This window comes from Canis lupus, chromosome 5, assembly GCF_048164855.1.
Source record: "Canis lupus baileyi chromosome 5, mCanLup2.hap1, whole genome shotgun sequence".
Taxonomy (NCBI): Eukaryota; Metazoa; Chordata; class Mammalia; order Carnivora; family Canidae; genus Canis; species Canis lupus.
In genome coordinates this window covers 23768654-23794065 of record NC_132842.1, presented here as the reverse complement: position 1 = coordinate 23794065, position 25412 = coordinate 23768654, and the positions used below count along the sequence as shown (strand labels likewise).

The window sequence follows — 25412 nt, the reverse complement described above, 5'->3', positions numbered from 1 at the left end:
AAACAACTCACTATACCAAGGTCAATGTGAAGTTTTAAAATGCTATCAGGAAGCCAAATAATTGTCTATTTATTAAGTATTCACCAAATTGGAAGATCTCCTACACAGATTTTGCTAAGAGGTCAAATATTCAATCACTTGATTCTTCAAGGAACTCTCCAAATTCTTGGGCGTGGGTGCGTGTTTGCTGGGCCCAGAGTGGTGCTGCCAGAGCAACTGCACTTTCCTTCCCTCCTTTGCCTCTTCCTGGCCCTCTGGGACACTCCTCAGATCTGTGGTCCCAACTTCAGTGCACGGAGCCACCTGGGATGCTGGTGGAAGACAGACTCCCTGGGCCACCCAGAACTCGGATCCTGCGGATCTGTGGCGAGACCCGAGACCGTGCCCGTGACAAGCACCCCCAGATGATCTGGAATGCACTCTGGGAAACCCTGCTTTAAAGACCAGTTCTTCCTCCTCGGGATCACATGAATCACACAGACCTGCATTTTACAAAATCCAATCTTCACGAAGATGATTTCCTCAGGGACATCATCTGCTTAGCTCCCTGCCTCTCAGGAGACCTGCCACCGAAGAAGCCAGCAGCATTCAAGACATGATGGACATTCAAAAGAATTCAGATTTAGTCATCACCAGTATACCAAAAAAAAAGAAAAAAAAAAAAAAAAGCCCAACAGTATGTTCACCTTACTCAGAGGTTTCCAACACATTTTATTTTGTAGAGCACTGGTTTGTCGCTTTTGAGGACCAACATGTGTATAAATCCCTATAAAATGTCCAATTACAGTCAGTTCCGTAGCAGCCTGTCGGGTCCCGCACAGCGTACTTATGGCTTGAGTTCCAATCCCACTTGCAGAAAGGCTGCCCTCTGGCTCCTCGTGGAGGGTGCATCCAAGCCGAGCCTCTTCTGGGGCTTCATCCCCAAGGGGCGCTTCCTTTGGGGAGGACAGGCAGGCTCTGCTGTCCAGGCTTTGGTGCCTGGAGGCAGGAGGCGTTGGGAGGCTCCTGGGCCAGGTGCTGTTTCTCTCAGGCGGACACTCGAGGAGTCAGCGCTTGTGCTTAATGACCACAGTCCCTCTCACTTTTGTGGGTTACAACAGAGGGAAGCCTCTGTTCTTAAGTAACACGGATAAACACCTTTTTAGATCGCCTATTTGTTCTAGAACTACAAAATTTAATTCAAGAAAATATAGGTCCCATAAAAGACTTTAAAAAGTTTCTTTTAAGATTTATTCACTTATTTGAGAGGGAGGGAGGGGGAGAGAGAGAGAGAGAGAGAGAGAGAGAGAGAGAGAGATAACATGCACACAGAAGGAAAGGGAGAAGCAGCCCATGCCCCACCCTCTCAGCTGAGCAGGGAGCCTGACTAGCTGGGGGCCTGATCCCAGGATCCTGAGATCATGATCTGAGCCGAAGGCAGACATTTAACCAACTGATCCACCGAGTCACACCTTCACTGAAAGAAATCTTTAAAACCAAACAAGAACTTTTCCTCTTTGATTTGATTTTCTACATGGAATCCTCCTTTTACACAAGACTTCTTGTATATTTTTTAACTTAAAATCAAGATCATGAAAGAGTGTATCCCTAAATATCTAGATGCTGTCAGTGGCTCTGTAATCTTCAAAACAGAAAAAGCTGAAACCTGTTACCAAAGCCTTCAAAGACAGAAAAGTGTATGGATTAGTAAGTAGAAATAACACATCTGGAAAAGTAGCTATTCATACTTTACCAAAAGTTAAAAACTGGCAACCACTGATCTTTTTACTCTCTCCACAGTACTGCGTTTTCCAGATTATCAGAATTGGGATCCTAGAGCATTTGATCTTGTCAGATTGGCTTTTTTCACTCAGAAATATGCTTTTAAGGGTCCTCCATGTCATTTATGGCTTGATCGCTCATTTCTTTGTAGAACTGACTAATATTCCTTTGCCTGGGTGGACCTGTTTACTTATCCATTCACCTGCTGAGAGACTTCTTGGTTGCTTCCAAGTCTTGGCAGATACGGGTAAAGCTGTGAAGAGATCCGGGTACAAGTTTTTGGGTGGACAGAAGTTGTCACATTCAGTTCGGTAAATACCAAGGAGCAGGACCGCTGGATCGTATTAGTATGTGGGTTTTTTTTTTTTTTTAAGATTTTATTTATTTATTCATAGAGATGCAGAGAGAGAGAGAGAGAGAGAGAGGCAGAGACACAGGCAGAGGGAGAAGCAGGCTCCATGCAGAGAGCCCGACGTGGGACTCCATCCAGGGTCTCCAGGATCACGCCCCAGGCTGCATGCTTCGCTAAACCACTGCGCCACCGGGGCTGCCCTAGTATAGGTCTTATAAGGACTTTGTCCCAGTCTGTGGCCTGTCTCTTCATTCTTAGCATCTTTCACAGAGTAGAGATTTTTTTTGGTATAAATTCCAACTTGTCAATTTTTTCTCTGAGGATCATTGCCTTCGGTATTGTATCTAAACAGTCATAACTAAAACTAATGTCCTCTTTCATTTCCGATTTTGATTATTTATATTTTTCTCTTTTTTTTCTCAGTTATTCCAACTAAAGGTTTACCCATTTTATCTTTTCAAATGATCAGTTATTAATTTCATTGATTTTTTTTATTTCAAAGATTTTATTTATTTATGATAGACATAGAGAGAGAGAGGCAGAGACACAGGCAGAGGGAGAGGGAGAAGCAGGCTCCATGCCGGGAGCCCAACGCGGGACTCGATCCCGGGACTCCAGGATCGCACCCTGGGCCAAAGGCAGGCGCTAAACCGCTGAGCCACCCAGGGATCCCCTCATTGATCTTTTCTATTATCATTTTCATCTTTTTCATTTATTTCTGCTCTGAATTATTGTTTCCTTCTCTTTATAATTCCTTTAGGTGTAAAATTTTATTGTTTATTGGAGGTATTTCCTGCTTTTTGAGGTAGGCCTGTATTGCTATTACCTTCCCTCTTAGAATCATTTTGCTGCAGCTTACAAATTTTGCTGTATTGTATTTCTGTTTTCATTTGTCTCTAGGTATTTTTCCTCCTTCGATTTCTTTGATGACTTGTTGAGCATGTTGCTTAATTTCCACATTTTGGGGGATCTTTGTGTGATTAATTTTTATTTTCATACCACTGTGGTTGGAAAAGATGCTTGAGATAGTTACATTTTCCTAATTGTCCTGTGTCCTTTGTGTGCTCTGTTGTAGAGAATGTCCCATGTACATGTGAGAATAATATGTACACCGCTGCTTTGGGGTAGAATGTTCTACATGTACGTATTAGGTGGTTCTGGTTTAATTGAAAACCATCAATTCCTTATTGATCTTTTTCTCTGGATGATGTATCTTGTACCCACCTACATTGGGGAAAGGGGCCTGGGTGTAAGTTACTCCGAGTTGAGATAACCAGGGATGGGAAGCAGAGGGAATGCTGCTCTGGAAATAGTAGACAAGGACTGAGACAGCAAGTGAGACCCAGGCCCCAACCTGCCACAGGGAACAGCCTGCCTTGAGAGCCTTCCGGAGCCTGGCCATTTTCCTGGAGTGGTTCCAGTAAGCCTGATGAGTTACCCACTTCTCAGGAACTTCACAAACTGTCAAGATGTGCCACATTCCTGTCTGCATGATATCTAATTAATGGTGCCTTCGTTACATACTTCAGACATCACCCCTGCCCAAACCCTCGTCCCCACCCTCCTTCCTCCCTACCTACCAGGACATATATCAGCACCTCTCAGTGGGTTCAGGACTGGACATCACATTCTGCTTCTGTTAAAGTCCCTGAGGCAGGGAATAACAACATGGAGTCAGGCATGCAGTGAATGAGAAAGAAAAAATAGGCTAATCTCTCAAAACATTTGAGTCATGTATGGCTATGTGAAATCTTTTCTACAACTTTTATAGAAGACGGTGTACCTAGAACTAAGAAGAAACCAGCATTTAGCTGGTCAGTCACAGAAAGCCTATAAAGATGAGACAAATCCTCAATCTCATTATTATGAAAGGAATGCAAATTCTAATAACCACTTATATGTTGCTTTCCTTTTACATAGTCAAAAATTAAAAGGATTTGGACCATCTAATGCAGGCACAGCTTAGAGACACCCTTGGCCAAGAGACATTCTGAAATGGAATGGCCCTTTAGAGTTGCCTTGAGTTGGGCTGAGAAGTGTCAGCTTTCATACCCCCTACGCAGTACCAGCTCTAACGCTGTACCAGCCAGTGGACACAGGGCAGGGACATGACCTAGACCAAGGCAGCTCTGCAGCTGAGGCCCTCCCTAGAGGGCTGACAGAAAGAACATCTGCTGACAGCCCTTTCAAAGCTAGAGATAATATTCTTTTTTCTTTTCTTTTTTGTTTTTAGGGAGCGAAAGTGCACACACATATCAGCTGTTGAGAGGAGGTGGTAGGGAGAAGGAGAGGGGTAGAGAGTCTTAAGCAGGCTCCAGGCCCAGAGTTCAGGTGCAGAGCCCAACGTGGCGCATGATCTCACAACTCAGAGATCATGACCTGAGCTGAAATCAAAAGTCGGACACTCAACAGACTGAGCCACCCAGGGGCCCCAATTCTTTATTCCTGAAAAGAATCTGAACAGTGCTGCATGCCCCCACAGTATATTATCCTGTTTATCCTCTACTGTCACCCTAGAGGTCAGACATATGTGTTGCTACCTTACAGTAAGGAAACAGGCTCGGGAATGTTAACTTTTAGGAAGTGGCAGAGCCAGAGTCCCAAAACCTTCCACGTTCCTGTGAAATCCCCCTCCTCCAAAGCTTCCAGGGGGACCATCTGTGTTCAGGGAGGGGAAGCCCAGAATCATTATGCTAGGGCTTCATTTGCAAGGCTTTCCTCTGTAGAGTCAATCAGAAAGCGTGCCTGCTTTATTACATGGTCCTTATAAACAATAAACATAGAAAACAGCTTTGTAACATCATCACCCCCCTTCTTAACACCAGCTCATTTTTTTAAACTTGTCTAACCCTCTAGCTTAAACCTAGCTATCCTCACAATCGGTTTGTCCCTGAGTCATTGTGAAGGCATAGTTAGCATCCAGTTGTCCTTGGAAGTACGAGCTAAGATTTTTACCTTAGTTAAAAATATCTAACACAACACCATCTCACCTCTGTGAGGATGAATACTGCCAAGAAAACCAGAAAAATAAACACACAAAAATAGAATAACAAGTACTGGCGGGGATGTAGAGAAATTAGAACTTTCATGTAATGTTGGCAAGAATGCAAAACGGTGCAGCCACTATTGAAAAACAGTATGAGGGTTCCTCAAAAAATTAAAAATAGAAAAACCATATGATCCATCAACCCCATTTCTGGGTATATATACCAAAAAATTGACAGCAAGTTCTCCAGGGGCGCCTGGGTGGCTCGGTCACTTAAGTGTCTGATTCCTGATCTCAGTTCAGGACTTGATCTCAGGGTTGTGAGTGCCTCCATGCCTTGCATGGAGCCTACTTAAAAATATGTATCTTTGGGCGCTTGCATGGTTCAATCGGTGAGTGTCTGCCGTTGGCTCAGTTCATAATCCCAAAGTTCTGGAATCAAGTCTCTCTCAGACTCTCAGTAGGGTACCCACTTCTCCCTCTGCCTATTGTCTCTCCCTCCCTCTCTCTGTCTCTGATGAATAAATAAATATTAAAAATATACATATAAATATATGTATCTGGAATAAAAGAAAGCAATGTGTCTAAGAGATATTTGTACACCATGTTCATAGCAATTTTCACATTTGATGAAAGATGGAAGCAAACCACATGTCAACAGACTGATGAATGGATAAGCAAAACTGGGTATATCCATACAATATAATATTACTCAGCGCTCAAAAAGAAGGAAATTTTCACACATCACCTACTACATATATCAACTCTGAGGACATTATGCTAAGTGACATAAGCCAGTCACAGAATGACAAATACTGTAGGACCACCCCCTGTCTGAGTTATCATTGTAGTCAAATTCATAGGGATGGAAAGTAGAATGGTGGGTGCCAGGACCTGGGGGAGAGGGAATGGGGAGTTAGTGTTTAATGAGGACAGAGTTTCAGTTTTTCAAGCCAAAGAGTCCTAGAGATGGATGACGGTGATGGTTGCACAACGATTAGATTGTACTTAATGCCACTGAATTAGAGGCCTAAAAATGATGATGATGGTAAATTGTGTTATGTGCATTTTGCTACCATTTAAAAAATTCTTTAAGAATACTGAACCTAGGGGCTATTGGGGACACCTGGGGGCATGCTCATTTACTTAAGCCTCTGTCTTCTGCTCAGGTCATGATCTCGGGGTCCTGGGATTGAGCTGTACTCTAGGTTCCCCACCCTGTGATGTGTCTGCTTCTCCATCACCCTCTGCCCCTCCCTGTGCAGGATCCACCCATGGCCAAAAACAAACAAACAAAAAACAAAACTGGGGGTGCCTAGCAAGCTCAGTTGGTAGAGCATCTGATTCTTGATGGCAGATTCATCAGTTCAAGGACCAAACTGGGTATAGAGATTACATTTTTAAAAATGAATAAAACTTAAAAAATAAAGAATATAAAACTAAAACTTACAAAATGTTGAATTCAACGGAAACATTTTCTAGAGTTCTGATGAGTGAGCAAAAACTCAGCCACAGTCACCACTTTTCCAGTGCCCCGCCCCCCCATACCACCACCTATAGGGGAGAGGTTTGGTGAAGAGAGCCCTGGAATTTGAAGTGGTTGGAACTGGGACACCTGGGTGGCTCAGTGGTTGAGCATATGCCTTGGGCTCAGGGCATGATCCCACCCAGAGTCCTGGGATTCGGTCCTGCAACAGGCTCCCCAGAGGGAGCCTGCTTCTCCCTCTATCTATGTCTCTGCCTCTGTGTGTGTGTGTGTAAGTCTCATGAGTAAATAAGTAAAATATATTTCAAAAAAAAGGAGAAGTGGTTGAAACATTCAGAAAAAAACATGTCTGGGAACCATAATGGGTACCGTGCAGGTAAAGTGTCTACATTTCCAAGAAGACACTCTCTTATGTAGGAGGGACAGCTACAAAAATGAGAAGTTTGGTGTTCACATTGAACAAGCCATAAATAGTACGTGCCTCGAGTGTGAGTGTGCTGGAAGTGGTCACGGGGGACAGGAGGGGCAAAGGAATAGACAGGGCTGTCAAAGAGCCTACCCTCTCTATTTGGGAAGGCAGGGTCTTAACATGAAAAAAAAAGAACATCATCCCTTCCGGAAAAGTCAAGGGCCAAGTGATGGGCTATGCTGTACATACAGGATGGGTACGGGAGCTGAGTTGCCGGCCTGCCCGGGGTTAGTAGGAAAAGGTCTTGCACAGGTGGATTTGGTTTGAACCATGCAGCCATATTACTAGGATTGGCTTTGGGAAAGGTTACCACCCTTTGTTGATTCAATCAGAAGCTTTTCAAACTGCTTCAGTCTGTGGCTCACAAAGGAGGAACTCCAAGCAGATACCAGGAGCCAAGGTCTGTTTTTCTGAGGCTGTCAGTGCCAATCATCAACGAAAGGGACCCTTTCTATTTGTTTTGGTCTGCACTTGGAGTACCTCCTATAGCCCTTTGAAGTGAGTCTCTGGGGAAATAAAAGGTTAGCCCAGGATAAATCCCTCCCCTTTACAGCCACTGGGAAACCAGGCTGCTCCTCATTCTGCCAAGATCCGGTGGTAATCCCGTCCCAGCTCTCCATTCTACAGCTGATCCTCCTGCCCACCTCTCCCAGGTGGGTCCACACAGACAAAAGGAGCCGTCCTAACTCCTCCACTTGTTGTCTTTCTTTGACATCTAGTCCTATTGCGCTGAATAGGAATGGATGCTTGGATGTTTGGGAAATGAATTAATGGACACCAGGGACACAGAACAAATGGGAAATGAATTGTTTCCTGAGAGACTAGTTGGCAACCAGAAATGCCTAAGGGACATAAACTGTGCTGTCTGCTTTCCTATTGAAGTTTATTTTTTCAAATGTATTTGAAATTTGAAGAGTTAAAAAATGTTTTTGCTAGAACAGTGCTCCATACATGCTGATTACACCGTATTCCTTATGTACATTTTATGTACAATTCTTCCATAATCCAATTTCCTTAAACCCTGTCAGGGATAGTCTTACCTTCTCCAGTTTCCAGCCAGATGTGAACTTAAACTGTGTGTCCTCCTGCACCTGGGTGCTCAGTAGGTTAAGCATCTACCTTTGGCTCATCTCATGATCTAGGTTCCTGGGGATCGAGCCCTCATTAGGCAAAGAGTCTGCTTCTCCCTCTCCCTCTGAGCTCTCTCACAAGGAAAGAAAGAGAAGGAAAGAAAGCGTCCTCAAAGAAACCAACAAAAAAGGTGAACGTCCATTTAGAACAACTTCTGCTTAGCAGATTGAAAGAAAAGGACTCCTTGTTATTCCTGATCTAAATTCTAACTGGTATGCTTAATAATCAGTAGTATGTGTCTTTGCTACCCTCAGCTGGTGTAGAAACACAGCTCTGTATTACAAGAAAGTCCCCATGGGGCACCTGGGTGGCTCAGTGGGTTAAACATCTCTGCCTTAGGCTCAGGTCCTGGGGTTGAGCCCCCATCGGGTTCCCTGCCCAGCGGGCAGTCTGCTTCTCCCACTCCCTCTGCCCCTCCAACCTGCTGCTCCTTGTGCTCTCTCTAACATAAATAAATAATCTTTAAATGAAAAAAAAAAAAAAACAAATTTCCCCAGTTCCTGCCCATTAGAAATCGAAACTAACAATTTCCCTGTACCTTGAGAGAGTTTAGGTTTCATTCATAAATGCTGAGGGTTTCCAGCTGCCTAACTAGCAGAGGAAGTCACCTTTGTCTTCCTTCTTCAGCAACAGAGAAAGATTTGGAAAACTTCTGGCTTTTCTTTAAGCAAGCTGGCTGGGTTGGAAGAGTCATGCAAGGACTTAAGGACACAAGGACATGTGTCAGAGCATGAACATCCACCCTTGTCCTCACTCCACAATGCCCTTCATTAAACGTGTGTGTAGAGGACAGTGTTCTAGATCTGAGAAGTCTCTCATGCCATGAAATCAGTGGGTGGTGGGATTTCCAGAAGAGGGGTGCGAAAAAGTCAGCAGACCCTGAGTTTCAAAGCTTTCCTTCTTGCTTGGGCAAAGAGCTAACTGGATGAAAGTAACTGAACACACTTAAATTAGACATCAGTGACCTTTATTAGGTGCAAAGTAGTATTCCTGACAATAGTAATATGCCACTGTTACACCTGTTCATCCATTAAAACAACAGCCCCTCACCCAGAGCTAACCAGATCCCATAAAGTTCCCTGTAAGTGCGTTGTGATCTTCATAACAAGTGACAAGAAAGATTAGGACAGCTCATTAATAAAACAGGTTCCATAGGCATCTTGATTCCTTTTGGTTTCCTCTCAAAGAGCTCCAGCAGACGGCCACTTCAAAGGTTGGTCCTTCTTCCTTTCACCAGCTGTCCTCCCAGTCTAAAGACATCCTGGAAATAAAGCCAACCACAAGGAGTCCACGGAACACTGGGAATGTGTTCAGCATAAGAAAAAAGTAGATTTCTAGCATCTACGAATAGTTAAGTGGAAAAACTCTCACAGTGGTCCTATCAGTAAATAAACCATTTTTTAAGACTCCCAATAATTTACTTGTCAACATCTGAAATCGTGTTGAACAAACTGAGAGAGCCAGACGCCAGTCAGGCCAGTCAGCCTGTGCCAATTGGTGCTCCTGTTGACTACAGGTGTCCTCAACAGGCTTAGCATGCTGTTTGGTCAAGAAGACCTGTACTCCTTGTCTGGCTTTCCTTTAGCCACTCGCTGCCTCATCTAGAGTGATCTGCTCCTCAGTGAAAATCAGGTCATGATTTGGTATTGGGGTGATTTGGTATTATTGCTTTGTTCTTCATCAAACAACTGAGACTTTTGAGTCAACAAACTTTCTTGGGGCACCTGGGTTGCTCAGTCAGAGTCCAACTCATCTCAGGGTTCTGGGATGGACTCTGTGTTGGGGTCCTGGCTCAGTGGGGAATCTGCTGGAGATTCCCTCCCTCTCCTTCTGCCCATACCCCCACCTCCTGCTCACGTTCTCTCTCTCTCTCCTCTCTCTCTCTCTCTCTCTCTCTCTCTCTCAAATAATTGAAATAAATACTGGCGGCAGTTCATTCATTTACAACCCTGACAAACTGCCAACACAATATATGCTTTTGTTTTCTGCTGCAAGAATCAGTGTGTTGCCCGGAAGCCCCACTTCACAAAATAGGATGCCTTCATAAAAGCGTTTTAAAAACTGGGCAAAGAGAGAAGGACAAGACTTCCCACCATCGGCAAATGAGAAATGAGAGTCTTTTCTGATATGGGGTAGATTCATAGGTTCTAAAGGGAGAAGGGGCCAAGGGGGAAGTAAGATTCTTCAGCTAGGAATGACTTTCAGAAGGTGATTCCCAGTGGCCCAGTAGCGTAGTGCTGGTGTGCGGTACTCTTCACAGTACTAGAGGGGCCGAGTTATCATTACATTCAGTCTACGTGGAGGTCCTGTCACCCCCTAGGAAAACATATATTGGTGATTCCTGCAAATTGAAACATAGGATCAGCCTCTTGGTTCGGAGGCTAAAATGTCTTTGTCTACCAGGCAAATATGTTTATTTCTTTGGCTTGACTGTAATTTGTCTGGGGATCATCGGCAGCACTGAATGCCCACTAGCTACACGCAACTACTTTACAAGTGTTGTGTATTAAGTAGCAAAGCATATGAAATAATGTCTCATGTCCCCTCTTGATAAGCATCAGTGGTTTCTGCCATCAGCTCCGTGGAACCCCAGATGCTAACTGACCCACTCAGAAACCTGCTTGAGAATTGCTTCTGGGACAGTTATTGGATCTGCATATATGTAAATACTCTGTTGTAGAGAAATTAAGGGAGGCCTATGGGTAACACCCCAAACCTTTAACTTTCCTTATGTGCATTCAGAAGGTGGCTTTTGTTGCTCACTTGCTCTCCTCCAGATCTGCTGTTTCCTTTCCTACCTGCCGGTCCTGGAACAGGATAGCCTACACAGCACAGGGCGGCCAAAAGACATAAAGAAGTCTGGGATGCTCAGGTGCCCCACGTGGGGGAAGCAAGTATTAGCTGAAATTCTCAGTGGATCTCAGCAAGGCTTCTGCACGGTGCTCTAAACAATGCACATTATGCTTCCAAATTAAATCAGGGATAACAGAGTTGCCTGGTGGCCCATTTGGTTAAGCCTCTATGTTCCACTTAGTTCATGATCTCAGGATCCTGGATTGATCCCAACATCAGGCTCCCTGCTCAGCAGGAAGTCTACTTCTTCCTCTCCCTCTTTCTCTCCCCACTGCTCATGCTCTCTCTCCCTCTCTCTTTCTTTCTCAAATAAATAAAGAATATCTTTAAAAAAATAGATATGAGTATTGTCATGCATTGAAGAAAATACTCTTATAAATCTTTCATCTCATACAAACGTACCTGCAAGCTGGTATCTTTCGGAATTCCGTATAATCTGTGTACTAACTCCATAACTTCCCTCTCAACGATTTCTTGACTGGTGCCTTTCACATCGATGTAGTGGCAGTCAGCACTGGCGAAATGGCAGGAAATTGCCTGTGCAGGGTGAAATGATTAATATTGGGGGAGAAAAAAATCTGTTAACAGCAACAACCAAACAGAAAGACTTCTTTTAGAACATCAGCTATTTCACTAGCATTTGATTTCTAGAATGTTCCATCGTGTCTTGGATTAGCCTCTTTGGGGTTGGAGTCTTTTCTCCCCCTAGGTACAGCTAAAGGCTGACTGAGAAATTCCAAGAGGTTTTAAGCTCCCTGGGATACTTGTTTTCAAAATGGGCTGAGAACATAATGACAAGAGTAAGAGGACTTTAAACTTTTTAACATGTGATTTATCTAGCTAGTGCATATCCTCCAGTCCTAAACAGGAATGGGTTCCAGGGTTCTTCATCCTCTTCTTAGTCACAGAAGTTAGTTACTCAGCTGAGTTTGTGGTGCTTTGTTATTTTAATGTCTAAAGATCAGGGAAATCAACATTAAAAATACCTTGCAAAGGAAAATAATATACACACCCACCCCTTTCAAATCAAAAGGACATTTGAAGTCCAAGATCATTCACATAAGGTACACATCTTGTTTCCTTCTTAAGGGAAAGGAGGTTACTTGGTTCTCCCCATTCTTTTTTTTTTTTTTTTTTTTTTTAAGATTTACTTATTTATTCATCCAGAGAGAGCGAAGAGAGAGGCAGAGACACAGGCAGAGGGAGAAGCAGGCTCCCTGCAGGAAGCCCAATATGGGACTCGATCCTGGGTCTCCAGGACCACACCCCAGGCTGCACGCCAGGCTGCATGCTAAACCGCTGGGCCACCGGGGCTGCCCGGTTGTTCCCATTCTTGAAAAGGTTATCAGCAGATAAACTTAAAACTCACTTTCCTAGTCGCATGTTAGTTCTCTTCTCTTGAGATGACCTCACCTCTCAGAAGGGCTGTCTGCTTTGCTTACAACATGAGATTTGTAGACAGTGGAGTCACAAATTCCATTTCCTTTTTTTTTTTAATTTTTATTATATATATATATTTTAAATTTGTTCACGAGAGACACAGAGGGGAGCAGAGACACAGGCAATGGAGAAGCAGGCTCCATGCAAGCAGCCCGATGTAGGACTGGATCCCCGGACTGGGATCATCCCCCTGAGCCAAGGCAGACGCTCAACCGCTGAGCCACACAGGGACCCCCATTTCCCATGGAAGCCCCCAAACCACACCAAGAAAAAGTGACATCCAAGGGGATAAGTACATTACCATATATGCATTTTTAAGTCTTTTTGTAGGGGTTCATCTTTTCCCAAATAAAGTAGTTCAAAAACTATTGAAAAATTACAAAGTTAGGATATTATCAATCACATTACTTGGTTTCTTATCATTTACCTTTTAGTTTCATACAGTAATCACTTTATACTATATTTTCAGGTTTTGACATGAGATCTTTCAGTATGTTGTTATCCTACTCAGTTTATAACCCTGATCATATAGGAAGTAATATAATTCTCTGACTCATACAGACTTTAAGACTATTTGTCTTAGCTTGCTGTTTTGATACAGATGGATATACATAAAATTCCATTTTTTATATCAAGTTGAATTTTGACACCAAGGACACATGATAAATGGCCAAATTCATGAATTTCATGAACATTCATATTATTTATGTCATTGTGGCTGTACCCCTGCTTGTACAGTTCTGAGGATCATGTTGGTGGGGAGTCTGATCTAGTCTTTATTTAAAATTTTGGCATTGTGTTCATCAAGGTATTTTTTGCATTGATTTTGATTTTCTAAATACTGCCTTAAACTATCATTTAACTTGATTGTTGAGGTGTTTGGCACCATCCCCCGACCGCTGCTAAATTTTCCCTGGAGGAGAGGGCTTTCTTGCCTCACCCTCATCCTGGCCCTGTTGACCTGGTGGAAATATGAATGAATGGAAGATGAAACATGGTAGCTAACCCTGCACCTAGGGAGACAATGGGTGTTGGTGTGACAAACTGGCACGCTTCACTCAACCCCAAAAACCCCCTATATATCGTAATAAGAGCCATGTAATGTGGAATAATGTCAGTCCACAGTACTGTCAGAGCTGCTGAATTTTTGAGAAGAGAGAAATCTGGGAATATGGGAAATTTTGTCAAATTTTAATGCAAGCAATGAAATCAATAGGTTTTTAATATATTCATAGCTAAGGGGCAAAAAACATGGCTCGCTGCTAAATCTTATTTCTGGGCAGCCAATTCAATAACAAAGCTATTATAAACTGCCGTCATAAACGGTTCCTATATCCATTTCCCATTTTAAGATTTTAGTACATCATCCATTCTTTCTGTCTCCAAAAGCACAGGCTGTGGGCTACCAAGCAACTCTATGAATGTTCCTAATTCACGATCAGTAGGATTGGGAACCGGAGGTCACATGGCCTCCTACTGATAACTTAGCAAAAAAGAATGTGGTATCAAATATATTTCCTGGTAAATAAACCAGAGCAAGAGCAGTTTAGTTAAACATCACAAATCTCATAAAGTTTCACATATCTTGACATTTTTGCTTCTAACCTATTCGTCTTTGGAAAGCACGGTGATGTAATGCATACCTTGCGGTATCCTTGAGTTCTGTTCCAGCCAGATCCGTGGATGAGCAAAGGATGAAAGAAAACGGTGTCTCCTTTCTCCATCACGAGGTGCACGCGGGGGCTGTTTTCATCATAGTCCTGGATCCCATAGAACATTAAGTTCACGCCCCCCTAGAACACATAAGAGAACCCAACTCTGTATTTGAGGAACCCAATGACTAAAAAGTAGATTTCCTAAGTTCTTCCAAGAGAAAGATAAATAGATTCTTAACAGGTACTGCAAATATACAAAAGCTTCTCAGATGTGTGGCTGTGAAAGTCACATTGTGATATTAAAATCATGGATTTAGGGAGGCAAAGGAAGATGCTGAAATTTCTTCTCACCCTTCATAACTGTATTATATTGAGGATCTAGATCAACGTTGCATGTTGCAGTTAACATGGGAGATCACCTTTCAAGCCTGAATGTATAATCATTCTTTCCCAGGATGATATTCTCCTCACCTAGAACTTTGCCTGAACCATTCTTCTATAACTCAGGAGTACCTCTAAGAAGCTAATTGTTCTCCCAAACCAGCAGAGAGAAAATCTCAATTTTTCTCAGCTCAGAAAGCACTGATGTCACATGCAGAGTAAGGAAAGAAAAACAGTAAATTAAAACATTCTGTTTTTTATAACTATTTCCCAAGTCAGTTATTTCATTAAGTAATAGTTATGTTGGAAGGACGGCATCACATTTCCCTTCCTGAGACTGTGCCACATTCTTCTGGGGAAAGGACTGCTTTCCTGCTGGACTCAGTTGTGGTTTTCATCCAGTGCACTTCTCTCCTGGCCAGGGTTGATACGTGACCTAAGCTAAGTCAATCTAACCGCCCACTGTGGTCACTTTGAATCTGAGCAGAAGATGGAAGGCACTGGTCATGATCACAGTTCAGTTGACCCCACCAGGTGCCCCACCCCGAGTGTTCCCACTGAACATAACCCCCACTCTCCTGCTCATCAGAGCTAGCCAGCCTTTCCATGGACTCAGCAGGTGCCTGCCACCCTCCAAAACACTTCGTTTGGCTTAAGTCAGCCACAGCCCACTTCTGTTGCCTGCACCAAACTTTCCCCAAAACTCAACTGAATTTGTGAATCTCACAGTTTCAGTTATATCAGAATCCAGACCCCAGTATTTTCCTTGGCACTAATGCTCAGTGCAAGAATCTAATTGAGACAGAAGTCCTGAAAGCCATATTCTTTACTTCCTACAGACCACATTCATTCTTCCTGCGTTAACAACCCGTGCTCTTCTCTTTCTGACCATCATTATGGGATTTCAAGACCATATTGTCTGATACCTAAAACACTTATCATCTCCTCTCTGGTTTCTCTGCCTCTGGAGCCCTACCTCCAGTATATCCTGCTCTAAGCCTCTAGATTATCATTATTGAAGGATCAATTTGATCTCACCATTCATGGGCTCAAAAGCCTTCTATATTTTTCCATCCTCAACTAGCTCAATTCCATACACCATGTAACAGTCATGCAATGGAATACTACTCATGCTTCCCCAGAGTCTTCATTGGTCTCTCTAGCAGTAAAGAGATGATTCCTCTCTCTTCTTTATGCCAAGAGCCATCAATCAGTGGGTAAGTTGTAGTTGGCACTTTACACATGCATGTGGTGTTGCAAGTGTTGACATCTTACCTGTGCAATTGGGCTTGATAATTTCATATCCTATATAGTACCTACCAAAGTGCCCCACACTGGTCAGCTTTCCAACACTTCTTGATGGAAAAATGGTTATTTTACCTGACATCCTTGAATCTTCCCTGACCCTAATTGTAAATCCTATAATGATGTTTTGTAAGGAAGGAAATGCCATCTGATTGTTAAAGCTCTTTAGGGAGAGTGATGTGAAATCAAAACAAACAATATTCTGGTTAAGATTTCTCCTCTAGGGGTGCCTGGGTGGCTCAGTCAGTTGGGCGTCCAAGTCTTGATGCCAACCCAGGTCATGATCTCAGGGTGCGAAGTTCAAGCCACATATCTGACTCGTGCTCAGCAGAGTCTGCTTGTCCCTCTCCCTTCCCCTTTGTCTCTCTCCTCCCCTCCTCTCCCATTGCTTGTGCTCTTTCTCTCTCTCTCAAATAAATAAATAAAATCTTAAAAGAAAACAACGACAAAAACAAACAAAAAACAGATTCTTCCTCTGAGCTAGAACATGAGACCCCTAACTCTGGGAAAGGAACAATGGGTAGTGGAAGGGGAGGCAGGCAGGGCGATGGGGTGACTGGGTGACAGGCATCGAGGGGGGCACTTGACAGGATGAGCACTGGGTATTATACTATAGGTTGAAAAATCGAACCCTATAAAAAAATACAAAAAAAAGCTAACCTCAAAAAACAAAAAACAAAAAACAACAACAAAAAAATGATGCCTCCTCTACGCAGACATACCTCCCATTGGGGATAATTGTGTGGCTTCAGAGGGCCTTTGTGTGTGCCTGGGAACACACACAGACAGCCATTGTTCCTGTCGATGTGCTCCATGGCTGTCCAAGCACAGACAATTTTATTGCTGGGCCTGAAGGGGAAGTAGTGCAGATCCTGGTGCAAGGGATGGCGGGATGTCTTCTTGCCTGAAACAGAACCTGCTGTTAATACACACTTGCATCTCAGATTTCATCTCTTTTGCCTGCAAAACCACAGCAATGACTATTCCCACAAAACCCAAAGAAGTGAAACAACATTATTGAGAATCAGTCCAGAGAGATAAGCATCAAATTTGAATATCAAATCCACAGGACAACTCCAGATCCTCTATTTTTTTTCTGGGTTTCTGGGAGCCGAGGACTTACTGACACACAACATTCACTAGCAATTCATACACATGTCATGAATTCTATTGTGTTTTATTCCTTTGTAATTGTGGTTTGGGCATAGAAGCTAGAATTCAAAAAGTAAAAAAAAAGTTTGAGTAATTGAAGAGAGCAACCAAATTTGAGGTTCCCTGTTAGCCTTCTAAGTGGCTGATGCAAAAAATATCAGCTAACTAAGTTAATAAAAGGCCTCTAAGGGCTCTTGGGTGGCTCAGTGGGTTAAGCATTTGCCTTTTCTCAGCTCAGGATCTCAGGGCCCTGGGATCAAGCTGCAAAGGGTTCTGCTTAGCAGGGAATCTGCTTCTCTCTCTTCCTCTATGGTGTCTCTCCCTCTCTCTCAAAAAAATTAATAAAATCTTTAAAAGTAAGAAAAAATAACCATATAGTTGACATCTGAAATCCCTACTCCACGATTCTTATGATACATACTGGTTTTTTTTTACATACTGTTTTAAGACTTAAAAGTATATACACATTTTTTTTAAAGATTTTATTTATTTATTCATGAGAGACACAGAGAGTGAGAGAGAGGCAGAGACACAGGCAGAGGGAGAAGCAGGCTCTATGCAGGGAGCCTGACATGGGACTGGATCACTGGTCTCCAGGATCACACCCTGGGGTGAAGGTGGCGCCAACCGCTGAACCACCTGGGCTGCCCTTATTTTATGTTTTTAAAGATCTTATTATTTATTCATGAGAGTCACAGACAGGCAGAGGGAGAAGCAGGCTCCCTGCGAGGAGCCTGATGTAGGACTAGATCCCAGGACCCAAGGATCACCACCTGAGCCAAAGGCAGACCCTCAACCACTGGGCCACCCAGGCGTCCCCACATTTGTTTTTTAATATTCAGCAGTTATACACAAAGCGATCCTTTGAATCCTTGAAACTTTTTCTTACTTTACCTTTCTCTATATATTTTTTTTTTTTTTTGGCTTCTACTTAACAAATAAAACCACTTTACCAGAATCTGGAGGTTTGTTTATAAGCATTGCATGCATGGCCATAATATTGGGTCCAGTGAAGCACTCCACATATTTCAGAATCTAAGAGTAAAGAGTTGCATGAGAAATCAAATAAACAACCACGTAGTACAATGTACACTTATTTGTACAAGAGTCAAAATGCACATAGTTATACAAAACACTTGGTAGAAGTGCCTGGGTGAGTCTGTTGCTTAAGCATCCAACTCCTGATTTCAGCTCAGGTCATGTTCTCAGGGTCATAGGATACAGGTCTGCCTTGGGGTCCTTGCACAGTAATGGGTCTACTTCAGGTTTTCTCCTTCTGCCTCTCCCTCTCTATCAAACAATTATTTAAAGGAAAAAAAAAAAAGTTGGTATTTCCCAACGTTGCAAACAAAGAATGAAAAACTCAGCACTGGAAATCTGTAACACTCTGAATTAAACAGGTTTTTTTTTTTTTTTAAAGATTTTATTTATTTATTCATGAGAGATATAGAGAAAGCGAGGCAGAGACACAGGTCGAGGGAGAAGCAGGCTCCATGCCAAGAGCCCGACTTGGGACTCGATCCCAGGTCTCCAGGATCACACCCTGGGCCAAAGGCAGCGCTAAACTGCTGGGCCACCGGGGCTGCCCTTAAACAGGCTTTTTAAGCCAGTTGGAAACCAAACCCCATTTTCTACGAGAATGCGAAGAGTTTCTCTCAGCTTTCGACTGGGAAGGGCAGGAATACCCTCCTTTCACCTGACACTGTCCATAGATGCCCAGGGAGAAGGCACCTTCCTCTTCCCCTCACGGAGACTCTTCATAAGAAGGGACCACGAGGGGCACCTGGCTGGCTCAATCACTAGAACATGAACCTGTTGATCTCGGGGTCGTGACTGCAAGCTACTCCTAGAGTGTAGAAGTCACTTTTTAAAAAGGTGGTAGGGGGACACCATTGCAGCTCAGTCAGTTAAGCATCTGCCTTCAGTTCAGGTCATGATCCCCATGTCCAGCTCCCTGCTCAGAGAGGTGTCAGCTTCTCCCTCTCCCTCTGCCCCTCCCTGCCACTCATGATCTCTCTTGATCTCACTCACTTTCTCTCTCAAATAAGTAGAATCATTAAAGAGAATAATAAATGAAAGGACCATGAGAGGCCCCAATAACGTGCAGCTGCCATGCAGAGCCCAGGGGACAAGAGAACAGCAACAGGGGGACACTTCACAGTCAGGCCACCTCCCTTTCCACAGCTCTTCACTGAGGGCTACAAACCAGACAGTGATAGAAAAGGACACGCAGCAGGGAGTGAGATGAGCAGGTCCCTCCTCCCATGGCATCTATATTCTGTTGGAAGGATGTTAAATAATGACATGGGCACTGGTGCTTGACAGCAAGGTGCAGTTACAGAGTATGAGGAAGCAGAGGCGGGGTGGGGAGGCTGAATTTGGCCAAAGGTCTGGCAGCGGGTGTGCTCCCTCCTACATCTAACCCACTAGGGAGGAAAGCACTCAGCTTTGCATGCCTACCACCTGCCAGGCGCTTTATGTGTCAGCCACTTAAGTCTCACAACAATCCCTGAAAAGTAATGCCCCCAGGAATTAAAGATCCTTTAAATGATCATTATCCTGCAGATAATAAAGTGCCCAAGGTGGCAGAGCAATTTCAACGAAAAGGACGGTATTCCATCTCCAGTTCTGTCTGACTTCAAAAAATGAAGCCTCTTCTACTGCTTTCTCACTACTTGATCTCCCGTATAAGCCATATTGGCAATTTGAGCATGAAACACTCGAAATGGTCCCAAATCCTAGGAGTCGGGGCTCATATTTGTTTTTTTTTTTATAAAGGGTGTCATCTTTTATATTTTCTTGTGATATTTTCTTTGAAGAATATATTCCTCAAATATATTTCTTCATATACTTTCCTTTCCTGTTTCCTGGTTTTAAGTAATCTCTATCGCTTGAGCCCACGACTCTGAGATCAAGACTCACATGCTCCATCGGGCCATGCCTGCCCAGCATCTCCTACCAGTATTTTCTAAACTTCAGTGACTCAAGAGACATTTTACCATTTCTAGCATATGTTGCTAACTGCCCAATATTAGTCAATAATTTTCCTAAATTAACTCATGTCTTATCCTGATTAATAATATTCCTGAAGTCATAGGTTTGATGCACCAGCTACTTTTTCCAATACATATTGAAATAAATACCCAACTACTATATCGTACCCATCTCCTAAAAGTCATTGCATGAACCAGTAGGTGCATGGTGCACACTTGAGAACAGTGGGAACCCTGGAGGCCTCCGGGTACCCAGGGCCTCAGGCAACACAAGTTGCCTCTAACTTCAAGCTTTTCCTCCTTGATTGATGCTCACAAGTTCCATTTCCATTGCAAGACTTGAGGTTGGGAAGAATAGATGATTCAGGGACCTTGTCCCCCTTTGTCCCCAACCCAAGGGGCTGGACATGATAGGTGGCCTGCCTGTACAGTCTTCTCTCATGAGGAAAATATTCTTTCTTTTTTTTTAACATTTGTTTAAAGATTTTTTTAAATTTTAAGTAATATCCACACACAACCGGGACTCTTGGGTGGCTCAGGGTTGAGCCTCTGCCTTTGGCTCAGGGTGTGATCACAGTCCAGGTAACAAGTCCGGCATCGGGCTCTGTGTGAGGAGTCTGCTTCTCCCTCTGCCTATGTCTCTGCCTCTCTCTCTGTGTCTCTCATGAATAAATAAATAAAATCTTTAAAAAATAATAAAAATAAAACTAAAAGCATTTGAAATAAATGGTTCATAAACTGTGGTACATTGATACAATGGGATGCTATGCAGAAGTTTGCAAGTATGATATAGATATAGATACACGTGATAATATGTAAGTCATATGGGAAGATGTCTGAGGTCTATTATAAGTGGACAAAACACAGTGACAACCAGTTTGTTCCCGTGTTACACAAAAGGTGGGAACCCTGGAGGCCTCATCGTGATTCATCTAACACAAGTTACCTCTAACTTCAAGCTTTTCCTCCTTGATCGATGCTCACAAGTTCCATTTCTATTGCAAGACTTGAGGTTGGGAAGAATAGATGATTCAGGGGCCATGTCCCCCTTTGTCCCCAACCCAAGGGGCTGGACATGATAGGTGGCCTGCCTGTACAGTCTTTTCTCATGAGGACAATTTTCTTCCTTTTTTTAATTATTTATTTAAGTATTTTTTTTTCTAAATTTTAAATAATCTCCACATGCAACTGGGACACCGGGGTGGCTCAGCGATTGAGCATCTGCCTTTGGCTCAGGGCATGATCCCAGTCCAGAGATCAAGTCCTGCGCAGGCTCCATGTGAAGAGCCTGCCTCTGCCTCTGTCTCTGCCTCTCTCTCTGCGTCTCTCATGAATATCTCATGAATATCCTGAGTATCTCACTTGGTTAAATGTCCACCTCTGGGTTGGGGCTCAGGTTATGATCTTGGTCTAAGGATCCAGCACTGTGTCGTCCTCTGCACTCAGCAGGGAGTCTGCCTGAGGATTCTCTCTCTACCTCTCCCTGTGCCCCGTCCCCTTCTCATGCCAAAAATAAATGCATAAATCTTAAAAAAAAAAGTGCATACCTCTTAAAAACTAAAAGATCCCCCATGCTCTACCAACTAAAGCAGCCAGGTTCCCATTAAGTCAAATTATCTACTAGCATTTGGGGTTATAATTTCCAAAATGTTCTATATGCAAAGTGCCCCTTAAAAAAAAGTGTGCCATGTGTCAAGGGACACATGAGTGGCTCAGTGTTGAGTGTCTGTCTTTGACTCAGGTCATGGTCCTGGGGTCCTGGAATCAAGTCTTACATCAGGCTTCCCACAGGTAGCTTATTCTCAATCTGCCTATGTCTCTGCCTGTCTCTGTGTCTCATGAATAAATAAAATCTTTAAAAAACAATAAAACATCTAAAACCATTCTAAATAAATTATCCATAAACTGTCATATATTTATGCAGAAATTTGCAAGTATGATATAGATACATAAGTGATAATATGTAAGTGATATGGAAAGATGTCTGAGATCTATTATAAGTGGACAAGACTCGGTGACAACCAGTTTGTTCCCGTGATACACAAAACGTGGGGGGTTACGTATGCATTTTCATGGCCATGAAAGAATTCTAGTTGAATACACCTAAAAGCTTGGCAGTGAGTGGGGCTGAACGTTGGGAGACTTCACTTTACATGTTCTATATTATGTGGATAACTTTATAAACATGATTTATGCTTAAAGAATGAGAATTTTTTAGACAAGTTTAACTCTAAAGACCTACTTAAACCTCTACTACCAGATTCACAGAAACAAAAGCAACAATAAATGGATGTACAGTGAGTGGGATCTGCAATGTGACTCCTGTTGATATGCCCATATTCAGTGTGAGAGAGGCTCCCCCTCTCCACTGCAGAATTCCCGCCCTTCTCCACCAGGTTAATTACCAAGCGCCAGAGCAGGGTATCTCCACCTGGCCAGTATTGACATTTGGGGCCGGATAATTCATTAATTGGGGGGAGGGGCTGTTCTGTGCATTATAGGCTCCCTGGGCTCCATTAGCGGCATGCCCAGGCTCTACAGACCAAACCTTGTGACAACCCTACAGGGCTCCAGGCGCCACCAGATGTGCTCCTCCAACTGAGAACCACTGCTCTACAACCACCAGAGAGGGGCTCAGAGAAAGGAAAAGCAGCAATTCCTGGGGCAGGCATGTCGGTGGGCTGTTAACCTAAAAACAAAGAAAACACAGGAAGGTTCTCCAACCTCAGGGAGAGTGCAGTATCTGAAGAGTTCCTTGTCTTCTTGGAAGTCTTGGATCTTTGAAATCATCCTTTCACTTGGAATATATTCTGATTTTGCAATGGACACATCTCTCATTATTATCATTTGTTTTGGTTTCACCTCCCCTCTGCAGATCCTTTCAAACTGGTCCCTAGGAAATGAAATTGGCAGATGATGTCATTACTGTAGGCTCTAGGCACCTGCCTGGCCAGTTCTGTGGAAAGATCCACAAAGATTGAGGAGATGGTGTCTCTGCACCAAGTTGACCTCCAGGCCAGACTGAGCAGCTCTGAGCATAGGGTGAGGAAATGGCCAGCTCACAAGCCCCTGCCTCCTCACTGTGAGGCCAGAATTCGCTGTGAGAACTCACATCTTCCTTAGCCTAAGAAAACAGTGGGGGAAAATTTGTGATTTGGTTGCATCTGAGTAACAATGGCAAATACTTCTCTCCTCCATTCCATGGGCCAGGCCCGGTTGGAAGCACTCTGTGTGTCTTTTACCTTATTCAGTCCTCACAACAACACTAGGGCTCAGTACTATTATCCCCATTTTACAGATGAGAAAGGAGAGGCATGGAATGTAAATTGCCCCAGGGCACACAAGATTAAGTAGAAGGGCTAAGATTAAAGCCAGCCCTTCTTGCTCCAGAGCTCATGTTCCCAACCAGTTCCCAAGTAACCAGTCCCTGAAAAATATCTGAACATGCACACACTACTCTTACTACCCATGTTCCCACTGCAAACATACAACATATTTCTTAAAATAATGAAAGGTTACTGTACCTAAAGCGTTGAATGTCCGGGTCAGACACCAAACTTTTAATGACAAGAAACCCATTTTCTTCATAAAATTTTCTCTGTTCTAGGCTTAGGACATCATTATCCTGAGTATACCTAAAGGAAAGAAAACTTTCAAATAAGTCCAACTGAAAAATCACAACCCAACACTATGTATCAAGAACCTGAGAAATGTTTCTACTACTCTTCCATCCGGCATTTCTATTTTTTATTTACTCTAAGAAAATATCTGAACCTTTTTATTTAATGTCTAATGGTTTCTTTTAAGTTTGTTCATTTTTTTAAAAGTAATCCCTATATCCATATCCCATATGGAGTTCGAACTCATAACCCCAAGATCAAGAGTCATGTGCTCTTCTGACTGAGCAAGCCAGGAACCCCTAAACTCAACATGTATTTAGAAAAGGTCTAAATCCAAAACATTAACTACTGTCACCAAAAAATAGAAGAATAATTAATTACTTATGTCCACTCAATGGGATAGATAGGACTCGGGCTTTAAAAGTGAAGAGCATGTGCCCTGGGGTGGCTTAGTCGGTTAGGTGCAAACTGGTAATTTCACATCAGGTCATGATCTCATGGGTCCTGAGATTGAGCCCATGGCTTACTATGGCCTCAGTGGGGAATCTGCTTGAGATTCTCTCCCTCTGTCCCTCTCTCACTCACTACCCCTTATGCTTTCTCTCTCTTAATTAAATAAATCTTTAAAAAAAATGAAGGACTTAATAGCATGGACAGTGCTTATAATAGTAAAATATACTTAGATTTGCACAAAACCAAGACACTACTTGAAATTAATGAAGAGAAATTTTTTTAAAAACATGTTTTTTAAGTGATTGCCTTATGTAATGGAATTATGAATGATTTTTTAAAATTCCTTTTATTTCTCTGATTTTGTAATTTGTTTTGTAAGGAATAAGTATGGTTTTTTAGGTGGGAATCAAATCCAGTAGATTTTATATTTTAATTTTATTTTAAATATAACAGATTTTATGTTTTATATTAAATCATACATTCTCAGAAGAAATCAAAGTTGAAAAATCCCAAGTCAGTGTATAGCATATGCACAACTCAGAGCATCCCATCCAATAATTTACATCAGAATTGTGGCTCTATGATAATATTCCATGGATATCATGTCTTCTCCTACAAAGGTAATTTAAGATAAACCAAAGATACTACCTAATAGAGCAGTATGACCACACACTAAGGGCTAACTTCAATGAGGTGTAACATGCCTGAATGTGAAATAACCGGGTTAGGGGATCCCTGAGTGGCTCAGTGCTTAGCACCTGCCTTCCGCCAAGGGCATGATCCTGGAGTTCCAGGATTCAGTCCCGAATCAGGCTCCCTGCATGGAGCCTGCTTCTCCCTCTGCCTGTGTCTCTGCCTCTCTGTGTCTCTGTCTCTCTCATGAATAAAAAAATAAATAATCTTTAAAAAATTTAATCAGATTATACATTTCAGATATTTTTTGCCTTTTTGAATGTTAAAATACATATAAAAATTAGGTCTTCAACATTTTCCCTAGGTTTAATTAGAACAAGTCCTGGCAACAGAGGATTTCTATAATGAATTATATTTTTAAAAATATGTATGTATGTATGTATGTATTTATTTATTTATTTATGTATTCGAGAGAGAGACACACACACACACAGGCAGAAGAAGCAGGCTCCATGCAGGGAGCCAGACGCGGGACTCAATCCCAGGTCTCCAGGATCAGGCCCTGGGCTGAAGGCAGGTGCTAAACCGCTGAGCCACCCGGGCTGCCCCATGAATTATATTTTTAATTTTATTTATTCTCTTTAGAGAGGGAGGAAGGGAGTACAGGCAGGGCAGGGTGAGGACCTGAGGGAAAGGGGCAAGCAGACTCCCTGCTGAGTACAGAGCCCTCCATGGGGCTCCA

The 25412-nt window shown here is 42.9% G+C and overlaps 1 protein-coding gene across 2 annotated transcripts; it reads right to left on the bottom strand.

The window, feature by feature from the left end:
* Window positions 1-9135: 9135 nt before the first annotated feature.
* Window positions 9136-23593, bottom strand: LOC140633363 (phytanoyl-CoA dioxygenase, peroxisomal-like). 2 transcript variants are annotated; one of them, XM_072825784.1, is made up of 7 exons: window positions 23489-23593; window positions 22689-22857; window positions 17925-18006; window positions 16542-16723; window positions 14122-14271; window positions 11441-11575; window positions 9136-9446 (listed from the first exon to the last, which is right to left on the bottom strand). In XM_072825784.1, the coding sequence occupies exons 2-7, from the start codon at window positions 22809-22811 to the stop codon at window positions 9393-9395; spliced, it is 726 nt and encodes a 241-aa protein (XP_072681885.1). In that variant the 5' UTR covers window positions 22812-22857; window positions 23489-23593; the 3' UTR covers window positions 9136-9392. The 2 variants fall into 2 exon arrangements, with proteins under 2 accessions (XP_072681885.1, XP_072681886.1); XM_072825785.1 differs by lacking the exon at window positions 9136-9446 and adding an exon at window positions 12780-12843 and having other exon boundaries at window positions 11440-11575.
* Between the last annotated feature and the right edge of the window lie 1819 nt (window positions 23594-25412).

Excerpts from the sequence above, each read along its gene's own strand:
- LOC140633363 (XM_072825784.1), bottom strand. The coding sequence starts at position 22,811 with ATGATAATAATGAGAGATGTGTCCATTGCAAAATCAGAATATATTCCA. Across the intron at positions 18,007-22,688 it reads GATACTGCACTCTCCCTGAG|ATTCTGAAATATGTGGAGTG; the intron begins GTTGGAGAACCT and ends CTTTACTCTTAG. Across the intron at positions 11,576-14,121 it reads GAACTCAAGGATACCGCAAG|GCAATTTCCTGCCATTTCGC; the intron begins GTATGCATTACA and ends CACCCTGCACAG.